Below are 16310 nucleotides of genomic sequence, written 5' to 3' on the forward strand. Positions count from 1 at the left end.
AGCCTTCATTTGTGTGTGGGTATCTCTTCAGCTACAAAGGAAAATAATAGCAACTGCAATACAAAAATTAGCCTGGGTGCCTTTTACTTGAGGACTATGATCCAGGACCACCTCAAAACAAGTTATCTGTCTTTCACTCTAACAGTCAGCCAAGTTAAAACAACCTGTGCTTTTAGTCAAGGCAAAAACTCATTTGTATAGTTCAGCACAAAATTCTTTTGCTGTGGGGTAAGCTGGGTCATAATAACCTGCATCTGCTACAGTCTAAGAGAATTCAATGGATATTCATTATTGTTATGTTTGTAGCTGGCAATTGAATAGGCTTAATTAACTGGCCTGTACTTAAGTACTGAGTGTGAAAATGTGCAGAGACTCTGCCAGCAGATCCGGACTGGTACTGCATTTCATTTGCGTTGACATCCTAATGAAATCCTCACTGGACATTTTCTTCGGATGGACATTCCCATTAGTTGTTTTCACTGGATCTTTTCTTCCAACAGCATTTGAAAGCACTGTATCGAGCTCTATCTGGATGAGAAGCAAGGATTAACTACATAATGAGCACAGCCAAGGTGGGCCTCAGTAACTGCGACACACACCACTGGAACATTGTCTGGCTTTGTTAACACACTAGGAGGCTTGATAAGCTTCACACTGGAAGACAAAAGCAGCAGAAACCACCCAGTTTCAGCAGGTGTTGCTTCAGAGCCACACACAGCTGTAAGCTGGAGAGGTTCCTGCTCAGGGAACTCACCATACCTCCCTTTTCACACTCACAGCCATGTTTGGTGCTCTCTGTGAGAAGCTAAACTTTACCCTGAATGTTGAAAAGGGCCTTTCATTTTCTATTAAGAGAGGCATAAGTCAAAACAACTGAAGGAAAACCAACAGCCCTGTGATCCTTCTTCGAATTCCAAATTAAGTCACCCTGGACTTGGTCACTCTTATCAGCAGTCTCAGGGAAACAGCAGCCTTCCAAACGTGAGGGGACTTCAGAGCTACTCCAGACGAGCTTGACTTCCAGAAGGTTTCAGAGAACACTAGAAAAAAAGCTATCAACAGTAAATACTTTAGAAGAAGAAGAAAAATAATGGTTGCACCACTCCTCTTTATATTTGTTCTTTCTTTCAGTAACCATCAACAGAACATGAAAAGAAAACACTGTGTGAAATTCTGGTCTTTTCATTGATCATCTTTTATTTTGTGGAAAAAAAAAGAATTTGAAACACAGAATTATTTATTTATAACTGAAGTGTACTTGTTAAGAAAACAACAGTGGGGAAAAAGGAAAAAAAAATCTGCAAAACTCTACATACATATCTTTGTTTTGATCTAAAATAAAAGTAATTATTTTCATTGGAAAACTATTGCAATGAAAAAAATTGTCAGATTTCACTTGCTACGGCCTTCCGACATGCCTTTTACAAATATTGGCTGGAAGCACAGCACACAGAGATAACTCTGTCACCTGTGTACTGTATTTTCCAGTGGATATTACAGAGACAGCAGTCACTGAAGATACTTATGTCAATGTAGTACTGTTATATCTGCTGATAACCTGAAAATAAAGCAATTAGGAGAGCAATGACAGCCTTTTCATTACTATATATCCCAGAAGAAGGCAGTCACGGTGTTTTGTAATGGTTGCATGTAGGTACATTTTGCTTCCTAAAATCCTCTCATTTTCTGAAAGTCCCTTCAAGGTGTCAGCAAATAACTAAATTCTCCCAAGGTGCAAAGGAACTACAACAAAGCCTGTGCTTCTGGGAGCAAGCTCAGAAAATGTGGAACCAGCAAAGTGAGTAGGTGAGGGCAAAAAACAGGCAGTTCCTCTGGATCGAGGAGAGACACCAGTTTATGGAACTAAAGCTGAGAGCTTCTGTATAAGCTCCCAGGCACTTAAGTCTCACCCTCTTAATACCCTCTATGGTTATGCAAAGGCAGAATGAGTAAGCACAGGTTTGTGTTTTGGAACCAGGAAGGAGTGGGTTCACAAACCTCTTCACACATAAGCAATTCAGTAAACACTGAAATGAAAAAAGAGCAGACTTTGCTGTTGGAAACAGTTGGCTGAAGCCTACCAATGCGGTTTGCCAAGGCATTGTGCTAGCTCACAGATGAGCAAGTTTATGTTGTGCTGCTTCACCTGGAGCTAAGGAATACTGTGCAGAAAGAGACAGCAGGTGTGCTGAGTCCAATCTCACTCCTCAGAAACAAAGCCTATTCTGCAGTCAGGGTCTCCTGGCATCATAAAGACAGATTAAGAGTAGAAATGGTAGGAAATATATACTTTATTTAAAGATTAAGCTCCCAGAGCACTGGACACCAGCAGATACCCAGCTTACTGCACTCTCTACTACAGGGAATGATTTAAGCATACTCTTTGCCCAAACATCACACCTCTAAAGGCCTTCAAGGTCTCTGCCAGCAGACCTTATTGAGATCAATATGATTCTATTGAAAACATGCATAGGCAGCATAGAAATGCTGGGCAAGGCTTTGAAGTATTGCTCTGAACTGTACCTAAAAGATCCTCACAACTATCCTTGATATCAGAGATCAAAAAGGCAGTACAGAATACACTGGTAAGACGGGGTGACCCACAGCCTCACATTTTTTCTGCTTTACTGATTTAGCAATGAAAACTCTGAAATTAGTAAACAATGTTAAGAACTTCAGCTTTCCTCTCAAGCCCAGAAAATTATTGATGACTGAGGGTAAGCGTGAATGTACTTCAACCAATTAAAGCAAACAGAATATGGATTATTCGTGACATATTTGACCAAGTGCAACTCCAACTACGTATGTATCTGTCAAGATACTTCAGATAAAGCACTCTGTCCACAGATTCAAACATGTTCCCATAATCTGCCTTTAGCTATTGATTTATGAGCCAGGTTCCTCAAGGAAATGAGCTGGTGCCTATTTTACTTTGCTGAAGATAAAATAGTTCTGCTTCCATCTCTTCAATCCTCCGAGCAATGCAGTTCTTCCTTATTTCCAGCAGCAGGGCTTCATCCCTCTTTGTGGCCCAAGAATCCAACAGCTCTGAATATTGCTGAGCTCCCCACACTCGTTTGTTGCTTGCAGTCTGTTACAGAAAATCAAAACAAAAGCAGAGTGTAGAATCAGTGGACAGCATCAAGGGATGGCTAAGGCACCACCGAGGCCACCTGGCCCAGTGGACAGGTCTGGGACAGGATCTACTGCCAGCACTATACGCTGACACAGTGACTCAAGAGCATGTAGCGAGCTTCATAGGGCACACTCATTGCACATTCTGACCTTTACAGAGCTCACTGTATCTGAATTTCAAAATACGGCAAACAACCCACGCCTTATTACATCAAAGCCACACCAGTAATAATTTCAAGCTCTAGGCATCACACTCTAAAAATTCAGCAACAGCTGGAGGTAAATACTCAGTGCAGAAGACATCCAGCTTATTTTAATTCTTTATTTACTGCTAGAAACAGGTATACATGAAAAGGAAGAGGGTTCTTATTCTCTTGCAGGTAAACTGCTCCCTAAGATCACAGAACTTGGCTGTATTATAATGGTTTCACCTGAATCTTTTGTGATGAACCAAAAAGCTCTAACAAATGAGCTCGTAAGAAACAAAACCCCTGTGGTTTTGAAAGTACCTGCTGGGAGACCAAAAGACACAAGAAAAATAAAAGGACTTGTATCTGAATGGCTGTTCTCCACAGCTTTCTCTTAAAAACCGTAATTTCATTCAATATCATGTTATTCTACACAGTGTTTGAATTCTCAGCACTTCTGCTTTCCACTACATAGCTTAAGGATAGGCTGTGTCACTCTTCGTACGACTCAAGGAATCTGCTTATCACTGTGGCTTACATAGTGGCTTTTGAGAAATAAATGGAAAGACTAACGAACAAGGAATTTACAGGACTTATCCAGTATCACGCATGGAGATGAGAAGAGAACAAAGGAAGCCTGATTCCCAGGTTCTGTTGATGAAGCACAGCATTTAATTCAAGCTGTTGCTTCTCACTCGTTAGCTTGAAACCACAGCTGTGGACTGAGCTCACCTTGATACTTACACTGTAAGAACATGGAGTACGTGAGTTATACTACTTATCTTGCAAAAAAACTTTAAGTAAGGGGACATTGCCTGACAGAACCGATTACATGAAAAGACAATCTTTATGTTTAAGCGAAAAAAAAGAATCTCTTCCGTTGTCTAATACTCTGAAATAAAGATACTGGAGCTTCAGATTGGAATGCAACTGATTGGCACAAGCACGTGTTTGCTGGTGTGCCTTTTTCACCTTCCTTCACCTCTGCAATGCAATGAAGCTGAATCACAAGGGCATGTGCCTATGTAAAGATGAGCTGCTGTGGCCACTGCTCTATGGCTGGTCAAAGACTAAATAGCAAAAGCTGATTCATACCGTAAATGCCTCTTCCTGCATTCTCAGTTCCTCCTCCAACGACTCCCCATCTTCCTGCATGCTCAAGGCCCGTACTGTCAGGTCAAAAAACTCCTCATTTAGCTCATCCAGCCTCTCTTCCAGTTTTGCAACCTTCAGCTAGAGAACACAAAATACCTTCATGGAAAACAACGAACACACATTCTACAATGGCAGCATCTTTTAGCAGGGAGCAGTCAGTCTTGGGGACAGGCATGCCAATTCAGAGGATACAGGTCATGTCATAACTGCGAGTAAAGAAGATGTCTCACTGAACGCAAATTCTTAGCAGGAGTTGTAGCAAGAGAGAAATGCAGGAGTGATGCTGTTGTTTTGCAGACATTGGCCAATCAATTTAATGTGTCTGTCAGACTGAGGTTGAACAAGATTGTCAAAAAATTACTAAAAAGTTTAGGTGTTCATACTTAATTTCTAGAGCATAAGGACTTCATACTTTTCTGGAATTAAGACTCTCTGAACTGACTCTCTGTATTAAAGACTCTGTATTAAATCAATACACATAATTTGAGATCTTTGATGACTATCATCATTGTGCATAGAGTGAGAGTTAAAAGAGAAAACAGAAATTCTTAACTTCCTAAACACTAAAGAATTTTTCATTTTTTTTCCCCTGCACACTCAAAATATCAGGGGAAGTTCTAGAGATGTTGATGGATGACTGTCAGAGAAAAACTAGTAAAATGAATGACTGACCTTAACAGGAGAGGAATCTAACATCCAGTTGTAGTCACTTTTCTGGGAATTTTCCATCCTGTCCTGGGTCTCCACTTGCAGCTTAAGGGCCTGGTACTTTTCCAGATTAGACACCCTAATTGGGAAATAAACATGACAGGAATTTCCAGAAGGAATCACAGAAGTACAGCCCATATTTTATCTATTTCTTTTCAGAAGAATGGAAAGAATGAATGAAGGAAGAAAGACAGGCAGGCAAACATACAGGATAGCACTGTGAACAATCTCATCCTATATCTCCAAGTAAGTCTGGTAGATTAGACAGTGAAAGGCTTTTTGCCACATTCTGTAAGGATAGGACAAGGGGTAATGGTTCCAAATTGAAAGAGGCTAGATTCAGATTTGATATTAGAAGACATTTTTTACCACAAGGCTGATTAGGCACTGGAACAGGTTGCCCAAATAAGAAGCATTCAAGATCAGGTTGCACAGGGCTTTGTGAAACTTCATCTAGTATGAGGCATTCCTATTCCTGGCAGGGGAGTTGGACTAGGTCTTTAAAGATCCCTTCCAACCCAAACCATTTAATGATTCTATGATTAGCAAAAGGGATTTCTCTGCTTCAGTTATATGCCTGAAGAATATTTGAAACAAATGACTGCAGGTAACTGACCAGAATTGAATCCATTTGGAAGGAGAAAAGCGTCAGCTGCAGTAATAGTTTTGCAGCAGAATATGAAGCAATTTGTATTAGAACAAATGAAAACATTTCCATCAAATATTTTTCTCTCTCTGGTAGCATATGACTTCTGCTATTAAATGAGAGATTTAAAGCTGACTTTTCATTAGAATAGCTACCTTTTCTATCTGTGATAAAAGACTTTAGTTCCCAAAGTAAGTTGTTACACCATTCTCTTTCTGTCCTGCTCATATTCACAACAAAGACACCAATTCAGAAATCCTGATGTCTGTTTCACTGTTTAACCCATTCCTTGGTTAAAAAACGTAGGAACAGGTTTGCAAAAAAGGAAACAGAGGCATTGGTCAATGACTTTCCTAGAGCTTAAAAGCCAGATGATGAAATTGATCTTCATAATGGAATTCTGAATCTGTACCAATACAGCAAAGCTGATTCAGGACTCCAGATCATGAACAGAAAAAAACAGGATGTTGGGAAGCACAAACTTTGATAGAAACAACATGTTGCCACCCAAAACAGAAGAGTAACATATCCACTGTCTAGAAAGACAAAGTAAATCATTATACATAGTATGAATGCTTCTGTTTCTCTGGCAGCAACCTGTTGATGAGTTTTACCTCTCTTCTGGGGCTTTTTCCTTGACACCTGGGAGCGGTGATACTCTGATGCTGACAAATTCTTTGAGCACTTTCTGAGGGTCAAAATGAACAGGTAAGCAACCTCCTGAAGAATGCTGAAGTTGGAGACAAAAAATCAAACACCCAAATATTGCACAGAACATCACAATTCCAGAGATGAGGCTCAGCCAGAAAAAAAAAAAAAAAAACAGTTCCTAAAAAATCAAATCATTTTATACTGCTTCTGCCTCCTGGCTTTCAGGTTTGCAGGTTAGATAGTTGCTGCCATTAGAGGAAATCACCACATTTACCTTCTCTGTTATCCCCCATGAATGCTGGAAAAAAGCGTTGGCAAGAGCCATGATAGCTCTGTTGAGCTCCATCAGAAAGCAGGAATGACCGATACCAGTTGAGGGACAACCTAAAGCAAAGGAAAAGGAACAGGACATATCTGTTGACATCAAGACTGTTTTAAGTCAGAACATCAGAGGCAATTCTTCTTCCTGTTCTTGCACACTTAACATGTACAAGTATACCCTTTATCCATGACAGAGACATTTTCTGACACACACAAAAAAACAAAACCAAACTGATGCTCCTAGGTTTCATAAAATCCTGCCTGCTTTTGGGAACAGGACCCCCCCTATTTACCTACGTATCTCAACACAAGGTGTCATTTCCCACATGCAGAACCAACGTGAAGACCAGACACTGCCTCTAGCACAGGCTACACACTCCTCTTCACACCTGTACCTGCTGTGATCCACGCCACAGCGTTCAGCAGAAGAGCAGTAAATTCCCCTGCATCTTCCAGCCTTGCTGCACGTACGTAGAGGTACTTCGTGGTGGCATCGTAGTAGCAGTCCCCAGGGCTTGGGAGAAGCTCTTGGCCTGGACTTTGGGCAGGAACTGAGTGAGCCAGTGAGAGCACAAAAGCAGGGCATGAGCAGGCCCCGATTAACAGGTGCACCACTGCACAGCCAAAGCGGTACACCACAAACTGGTGAGGTGACAAACTGGCCAGGTCTGTGGGGATGAGGGCACTCCTCGTATCTTCTGGGGAGCTGTCACTTAAACATTTCTCTGAAAAGCAGGAAAACAGCTGTTGAGGTACATATTAAGCCAGCTGAATGCTCCATCTTGTCCTCTTGCACATGGCAGCCGTCTGCCACACCTCTTATTCACGTCTTCGCTGCTGTCTGCTCACTGTGCAGCAGCCCTGTGCCATGACCTGTGCAAGACTCCAAAGCCACAGTTTCTTTTCCATCACAACACTGTCTGAGAGTGCACTGGTAGCCCAGCCCCCTAAACATGCCAGTAACTACTTGGGAGTTCTTTGAAAAGGCTGGCAGAGGAAACCTGGCCTGCTGCTAATTCTGCTTACAGAAGGATTTAGAACTCCCTGATGCCACATGCCAAGCAAGCTGGCTTTTTCAGTCTACACACGTGAATTATTCAAGCACTTTGTTTGGCTTATCAGTCTTATGGTGACTTCCTTCTAATGCCCAGCAGCTCAGCAGCAGACATTTTTTGCGTGCAAATGCTTTACCAAGACAGCAAGGATGAGGGACTTCTTTCCAGCCAGTCTTGTAACCTTATATTCTATCCCCTATAGGGAAGCAGACACTGCAATACAGACTAAGCTTTGTTACCTGGATTACAACGGTCTGAAGGTTGTTGCAGCTTCACCAAAGCTTGCTTGATCTCACACAGGGTCTTGGCAAGGGGGGAAGCTGCTATCAGGCCTTCCACCTCCAGCTCAGTCAGGTAAGCCAGCTGGGGATCTAAAAACGGGAGGACACTTTTAACACCTGAAGCTAAAAGAAGCTCTTCATGGCTGGATGACTGCAATAAACATGCTGCCGCAAAGGAGTATTTCATTCAGCAGAGAGAATGCCTGTCTGGAAGCTGTGAGGGTCACAGAACTGATGGTGTAGAATTTTCCTGACCTCCTCATACTTAATTAGTATAGTGACGCTCAATCTCTTCCCTCCAGGTGGTTGCTTAATCTAGAGGTATAAAGGGCTCTGTGGGGATGAAAGGTTCTTGGTTTCCCTCTTTTTAAGGAAAAGGGGGCAGAAGTAGCTTTACTAAACTGGAGAATTTTCCAGTTATCCACCTCAATGAAAAGAATTATGTGCGAGTAGAAATAGCATCAACGGGGAAAGGTGATTATACATTTGTTCTGTTAGCAAAATACAGATCCTCTCTTAACCTAGGCTTCACTGAGTCAGCCTTCTATTGTGACCTTTGTTGAGTAACCATGGCATACTCACTGTGTTCGTCATGTCCAGAGAAGCTGAAAAGAGTACCTTTTCTACAGAAAAGCTCATATTGCTGAAGCAGCTCATGATCCTGTGGGATAAAAGAAGGCCCAAGAGTTAAAGAAGTGGGCAGGTGGAAAAAAACTGCAGAAAGGTGAGAGATGGCCCTGCAATAGACACCTACAACTCACCTGCCCTTCCCCTACTTCTGCTTTACTTTCACTGTCCAGGCTGCCCAGTGAGGGTACAACTGCCGGTGCATCCTGTCCCTGGGCCTGATGCTCCATCTCTTGTTTCACAGAGATATTCTTGTGCTGAGCTCTCCCAAGAAGGATTTCCAGAGCTTTCATTAACTCTGTTACCTCTTGCCACGGTGCACCTAATGGAACCCAATAAGCAATTAAATTGGACTTCTACAGAACCATCTGTCAAGTTGTCATCACCAGAGCAAAAGCAAGAGCAGGCACCTTTCTCTGAAACATCCCCAGATGGCTTCAAGATGCCTCCTAAAAAGACGACCAGACACTGCCATACTCATTAGGCTTGGACTTCTGGGAGGTGCTGTAACTGTGCTCACCCGTGCCTAAGCTGACAGACCTGTATTCTGTCAACAGGCTGTCAACTCTTCAAGAATTACAACAACACTGGAAGACACAGCCTCATCCGTATGAGACATGTCTTTTTTTTTTTTTTTTTTTTTAAACCATTCCACTGTTTCTTCCTTCCCGCTCCGCTTCTCTCTTGCTCTGCCCTTTCTCTCACCTGTGTGCCCTACTGCTCGGAAGTTGCTGCTACAGTGCTCATCACATGGTTCAACACCCACTGCTGCCCAGCTGCTCTCTGCAGGTTTATGCCCGCAAATCCTTTGCCTGGCAAAGATTTTCCGGCCATCAGAGTCCAGTGCTTGCACCATGTCCTGTTTACAACAAAATAGCGTTTTACTTTGCAAGCCTCACAATCCATTCATTTCACTTTCTTGCTCTCATATCAAAACAGAGATTAGCACACGCTATTTTATGCTAGGGTACAATAAAAAATTAGTGTACAATAAAATCAAAATAGGGTACAGTGGGGAGTAAGACCTATCATTCCCCACTTCAAGGGAACCATCCATCTCACGAGTTTCACAGTTCCAAGACTCCCCTTCCCTCAATTGTTTCTTCACACTGACCGTGAGACCTTGAATCTGCTGCCTGACTCCGTTGTAAAACACCAGCACATCCATCCTGTGTTTTGCTAGCTGAGATGCCAGGTGCAAATTCTGATCCTCCAGCTTATCATACAGGGTGCGAACACTGAAATCCTCCAGATCTCTCACTGCAAAACACTCTTCTGAAACACGAGGTAAGTCTCAAGCCTGACCACTGGCCACAAATCTATTCTATTTCCCCCCAAGGGGCACTCACTATCCATAGGAGGCAACAGTGTTTTGTGTACTGAGAGTAAATACCATGAATAGGCAAGACACGTAAGGAAAGGTCTCATTCCCTAGTAAGGGGGAGGATGACAGAGCGTTACTATCAACTTCTAACTTGTCCAGTAAACTGTCAGGGTGCTACTTCTCTACCAGATTTGTAGCTGTGAGTGGTAGTTTCTCCATGAACTGTTCTCAGCACCACTAGATAGTGCCATCTACTGGGCTCCAGACGTGCTGTGAACATCCTGAAATTGCCAAGATTAGGTCATCGAAGGCCTTTTTAGGCCCACGAATCACATGCATTCAGAGAATAGAATAAACAACAGAATAGTCCAGGGAATTATTGTTAAAGATCTTTTTTTTCTTCACTAATCATTTGAACCCACTGTTGGTCCAAATTATTTTTCAGAGCTAGCCACTTGCCCTCGCATCTTCTAGGAGGGCAAAAACAAAACACATTAATGGAAAAAAAAAAAAAAAACAACACTAATTCATTCCAATGATGGGAGGTTACAGTCCCCAGCTGAAGAGATTAAGTGAACCTAAAATAAAAAGACGTGTGTGTAAACATCTACATATTTTACTACACAGAAGTAAAAGTGCCTGTGACCATGTGTGAACATCTTTCTAGGTGAGCAGGTATCAAAATTATCATACCAGGCTAACAGAAGACACAGAATGGGGAGCAAGTGGTAAGAAGGCAATGGGAAAACAGCTGGGGTTGGCACATCACTTCACCTTCCTTATGTGCAGCTCCTTTCTTTCCAAAGCCAGTATCTTCTCCAGAACCACGAGGGCCAAGTGTCTGATAGTACTGCAGGCTAGAGGCAAGGACAGAAGCTGGTGAAGGGCATCTCTGTGTCTGCCATACACATTCACCCTGGTCAAATCAGACACTGCCCTATCACTACTTCAGTTCAAGCAGAAGAACATTTTTTTTCTCTAGGTTCAAGACAAACAGAGGAAGCCTAGGTCAGGCAGTTCTTAGAACAGTACTCTGTGCAGAGGGCACGGTAGAGCTGTCATGCACTGTGCTGGAAGAGAGTTGAAACACTGCTGGGGAACACCAAGAAATTTCCCATGCAGCCAGAAACTCAGGCTATTGTGCTGCTGGCCAGGAGTCCAGCCCTGGGGACTGAAGGAGTCAGAAGTGCAGCAGGACATGATTTGGTACTATCGAGGCGTGAGCTGCTGCTTATCTACTACCCAAAGGCAGCTTACCTGTCTTTAAGAAGGACGTACTCTGGGGAGATGTGTGGCTCACCCAGGCTCCTCCACCGTGGCTTCCAGCTCTTCAGGGGGTTAAGGATGGGCACAGTGGGCTGCAGCACAATAGCCAGGGTTGTCAGCACCACAGTTAAGAAGCCCAGAACAAAGAGCACCGCTGAGGAAGCCACAAGGGATGGCAAGAAGTGAGAAACACGGGAAGCAGTTTGTGTCAACAGCACTGTCTCCCTTTACACTTCACTAAATGCTCTCCTTCCCACAGAAACCAACATTTAGCAAGTTTCATCTTCATTACATAGGCTTCTGCTCCTCCCCTCCCTGATCTGGTACACACAGGCAAGGAGAGAAAATGTTTTCCCTGCAGGTAGTTAAGAGAACCAAGACTCCTGCTTTCATTTCCATCATTTTTCTGTCCTCTCTCTGAAGGACAAGAGCCTGGTACAGGCAGAACACTTACAGAGAGGTAGGGCTTTGGGAAAAGACCTTAACTGCCCTTCTGGTTACCCTTTAGTGAACTCTTAAATGATGCGTTTAATTTCAGTTTAGTTTATCATGGAAACATACTGACACTTTCTGCTTTCATGCCAAGGGAAACAAAGCCCTCAATTACTTGAATTCTTCAAGCAGGGTGTGGGTAGAAACATAACTGCTCCTTCCCGCTCTCTCCCTTCTGCTCCTCCACAAGCAGGTTCTTGGCTACAGAGCCGTGAACTTCGGGAAGGAAAAACTGACAGGGGAAATGGATTAAAAATGACAAAGCCCATGGATTGATGGCATTTCTTAAGAAGTGCTGGTTTAAACACACCCAAGCAGGTACAATGAAGGTTATGTCAAAGCATCAGAGTTCAAAATCCCCCAGCATTTTGGCTATACCTGTGATAGCAGCCCAGTTAGGAGCTAAGTTCAGCTCCTGGTGCTTCAGAACCCCATGTCTGGCCAGCTGGAACAGAGAAGAGGGCTGGAAGGACACATTTCTGGGGCCGCAGCCCACATTTGCTTCATTCACAGTCACAATCAAGAAGTGTTCCTGAATGGTCCTATCCCTGAAAACATATGTCCCAGATTCCAGGAAAACATGGGCAAACCTAAAAGGGAGAAAGAAGGAAGGCACAGGTTGATCTAAGTGTCCTTTAGCCTGCAGCAGTGATGACAGTTAAGTACACGGACATGAACACGCCAGATTTCTGTATTTGCACATGCTGTTCGCTGCCAAGGACCTAGCAATTATGTGAAAGACTCACTCTCAAATCCTGCACCTAACACATGCACAATTAGTCACACCAGATATTACCAGGAGATGTTGAGGCGAGTCTCCTGGACGAGGTGGTCTAGCCTTCGGAAGGGTCCAAAATCCCAGCTGGGGTTGCTGTTGTAAAGATGCTGCTTCTGATAAACTGGGTAATGGCTGGATGTGCGATCTGGGAACAGTTCAGCACAACGTCAGCAACTTTGACCCACTTCAGTTAGGAGAGCTGCTGGTGGTCTCACAAAGTGCTTCGTGACTGCGTTTGTTTTACAGGGCCATACAGCGTCAGCTCCTTTGAACTGCCCAGCAGTTTTTCTACCCAGCAAACACACTCTTCTAACAGAGGAAATACATTATCTGTAGCCTACAGAAATCCAGTCAAAATGTAAAAACACCAGATGAGTCACTGGCAGAGCCTAGACTAACGATGAGGAATCCCTTGAAGGCAAGACAGTCTGGGAGGTGAAGGGATGTGCTCGTACATGCAGCACTACCACAAGAACAGTCACTGCTCTGAACGCTGATATATCCACAACGAGCACACAGACCAAAGCAATACTCACTGTGAAAATCGATCCTAAGCTGGAAAAGGATTGTGTCTCCTGCTTCCAGACATATCAGTGGGTTAGGGACGAGGGGCAAAGCATGGGTATCTTTGAAGAAAGCCCTCTGCTCTTTATAACCTTTCTGCAGCACCTGATCTGATGAAAAATTGCCTGCCACAAGCAACAGAAAAAAAAAAAAAAAAAAAAAAAAGCATCAACTCTGGAAAACAAGCAGCATGTGATAACACCCAGCCCTTGGCAATGCAGAACTCTTTTGTATCTGTGGATGGTTTGAGCACACAAGCCCAAATTCTACTCTAAATGACACTACCAGGCACCAGGATTACACTGGAATTGAGAGCCCGCACACATACTAACAGATTTGCCACCAAAGGAAGTTTACTTTTTGCAATTTTGGAAGGCCAAAATCAACCTAAAATCTTAATTTGACAATAAATACCCTCTCTGTGCCAACTTGCTGTCCTCTTGCTGTGCAGACTTGAAAGTAAATTGAGTGCTGAGCCTGGCTGGGATCTCAGTTCACCCTGAGGAGCTCTCAAACCTTACCTGTGAGAAACGCATCCAAAACATCTGTGCTGGAGACAATAAAACCTAGCACTCCACCAGGGCTAAACAGAACCAAATGCACCCGCTGGCTCTTCTGCACATGGTTGTCTGGGCCCAGAACATTTGCCACCTCCTGTTAAAAGCAAAGGGGAACACTGATCACTAACAGGATCAGCCCTGGGCTCAGCCCCTGGTTGTGATCACACCTTATATTCAGCTGTGCAGACTGCTCTAAGGAGGTTTTTCGCCACAATTCTGGAACTGTCATTTCTCAGGAAGGCACCATGCTGCCTGATCAGTATTCTGGGCCATGAGACATCAGGAGCCTCCCTTCTGTCTGCTCACAGCTTCATACCTTTCAGTAACATCAGCCCCCAGGGGCCTCTTCATGTAACTGTCATCTCTAAGGGCTCTTTCCAGGCTCTCACACAATCCACACTTACCCTGACTTCTCCCTCATTCATCCTCAGAAGCAGTTCTCTCTTGATGCCAAATCTCAAGGAGATCCGTGGGGCTTTCAGCAAACACAGCTGGTCACAGAGCTCCTCCGCTGAGACATACTGCTTGCAGTGACATCTGCACAGCAGAAAAAAGGTCCTGACTACTTATGATCCATGAGCAAACAACTACAAAATACTGAGGGTCAGGCTAGCCCTGGTATCTTACAACCTACACAATGAGCGGACCTACTCTATAGTCATGGAAAACAGGATAAAGCAAACCCGCAGTCCATCTCAACCAGTACTGTGCCTGTTATTCAATACTTCGTCCTTAGCACAAGGACCACACATGATAGGCCAAAATGCAATAGCCCCCTCTCTACCAGGGATTAGTTGCAGCCTGGAGCAGAGGGTCATGTATCCCTCCCCAGCATTCTGCCTTGATGAAATGGTCGAAAGCCGCAGAGTATAATTGTAACACACCAAATCTCTGTGCTACGCATGTCAGGAGGAGATTCTGCAATACAGGAGTTCATTCATGAAGAGAAAAAAAGCAGCATATGACAAGAACTAGTTTCAATCAGCATTAGAAGGGGGGGATAAGAACTGGTTTTGATTCTGTTGTAACTCTAATAAAATCATCATCTACTTGAGGTGGGCTTAATCTGAGATATGTGGAAGAGCTCTCCCTTAGAAAATGTGAGCTTTATCCACTCTTACATCATCAGTTGGTGGTCACTCTGTTGTTTCCACCCAATTACATAGAAATCACTAGGTAATTTTAAATACACACGAAGAGGAGTGAGGCCAATGAACGAGGACTGAAGGCCAGCATCTCCACACAAAGGAACTCCAACAATGGGAAGTTTCTCAAAAACACCTCCACAGGTCCTACCCTGGAATTACCTCATGGGCTCAGTAACTTAGCCAGCCAGAACTAATCGTGAAGTGTTTCTCAATGAGAGGCTGAGACTTACATGCCCAGCTCTGCATTAATCTCTCCACCTGCAGGCCCACAGGATGGAGAGCAGTCATATCGCTCGGGAAAAACGCACTGGCGCGTAGATGCCAGACGAACCTCTCCAGGAGCACAGAGCTCGTCCACCTAGAAAAACAAGACATCCGACCTGTGAAACCTGACAAGCTCTAGTGTTTCAACAGAGAAGCAGCATCGCTAAAACCTTCCACTCATCACTGGTGTTCAACATAATGTCAATCCAACAAGGGTTGCTAAATGACAACTTGAAAAGCATGACGAAAGATCACAACAGTTTCACTTTCCATCCAAATTCTTGAACCAGCCCTAATGAAGATTTCCATAGTGAAAAGACAGAGGTTTAAATTCCTGCATCTGGCACCTGAGATGCTTAGCTGCTCCCCATTGTCCTAGCACCCAAGTATCTTTTGCCTCCAGCCCTCAATGAATTTAACCTTGCGAGATTCTGTGAAAGAAGACAAATGCCATTAACCCACAAAGAAGGGCCAAGGGTAGTGAACAAAACAGCTGAAGTGCTTCCTTGCATCTGCAGCAGCTCAGTGAACTGAACTCAGATCACACACATCCACAGACTGAAAACCAGCACCGAAAGCATCAAGCTCCCTCTCCCGTGTGTCATGCAATAACTGTTTTGAAGCCAGGTTTTACCTGAGGTAGGCAGTCTTGATCGCTGTTGCTGTCAGGGTTTTCCTTGCCTCGCTCATCGTAGTACACGTAACCTGCCTGGCAGATACAGGAGGCATCTGACTGCTGGAAAGCCCGGTTCAGCCCATGGCAGGTACAGCTGGTAGCACCTTAGCAAAGGGTTGGATGTAAAGTGGAAGTCAGGGTAAGGAAGATAATTTGCAAAAACTGTGCCCACAGCAAAGGAGCAGTTCCTGTGCTGAATACTCTGGCTAAATCAGGTGTTTTAGTCGCACCTGGAGTTTGCTGTCCCTCTAGCATGGCAGAGCTAAGCCAACAGGAAAGCCTGCAGGAGCCAACCTGTCCTTTGCTCCTCCAGCACAATCATTGCACCATTTGCTGCAGTGTCCATTTAACAAGAAATGCAGAAAGGCCCAGCTGGGAATTGAAGCAATGGCGTTTTACCAAGCCCTGTTAATGTGTAGGTTAAGCCACCAGACAGGATAAGGACTCAGCCAAGGCTGCTGAGCTCCTGTC

At 43.9% G+C, this 16310-nt stretch overlaps 1 protein-coding gene across 1 annotated transcript in view; it reads right to left on the reverse strand.

The window, feature by feature from the left end:
* Window positions 1-1166: 1166 nt before the first annotated feature.
* The window catches only part of LOC311422524 (uncharacterized protein), a gene marked incomplete at its 5' end in the record, with an annotated part of 48987 nt that continues 33843 nt past the window's right edge, over window positions 1167-16310 (reverse strand). Inside the window, 20 exons of the mRNA XM_084495670.1 lie at window positions 1167-3091; window positions 4419-4556; window positions 5151-5265; window positions 6447-6562; window positions 6758-6867; window positions 7194-7529; window positions 8099-8230; window positions 8723-8801; window positions 8902-9089; window positions 9473-9626; window positions 9882-10042; window positions 10866-10948; window positions 11349-11511; window positions 12228-12439; window positions 12646-12772; window positions 13164-13316; window positions 13713-13845; window positions 14156-14288; window positions 15130-15257; window positions 15798-15943. Coding sequence (XP_084351796.1) covers window positions 2903-3091; window positions 4419-4556; window positions 5151-5265; window positions 6447-6562; window positions 6758-6867; window positions 7194-7529; window positions 8099-8230; window positions 8723-8801; window positions 8902-9089; window positions 9473-9626; window positions 9882-10042; window positions 10866-10948; window positions 11349-11511; window positions 12228-12439; window positions 12646-12772; window positions 13164-13316; window positions 13713-13845; window positions 14156-14288; window positions 15130-15257; window positions 15798-15943 — 2996 coding nt within the window. The 3' untranslated portion in view covers window positions 1167-2902. The remainder of the gene's footprint in view (window positions 3092-4418; window positions 4557-5150; window positions 5266-6446; window positions 6563-6757; window positions 6868-7193; window positions 7530-8098; window positions 8231-8722; window positions 8802-8901; window positions 9090-9472; window positions 9627-9881; window positions 10043-10865; window positions 10949-11348; window positions 11512-12227; window positions 12440-12645; window positions 12773-13163; window positions 13317-13712; window positions 13846-14155; window positions 14289-15129; window positions 15258-15797; window positions 15944-16310) is intronic.

This window comes from Aythya ferina, assembly GCF_964211825.1.
Source record: "Aythya ferina genome assembly, chromosome: 22".
Lineage (NCBI taxonomy): Eukaryota > Metazoa > Chordata > Aves > Anseriformes > Anatidae > Aythya > Aythya ferina.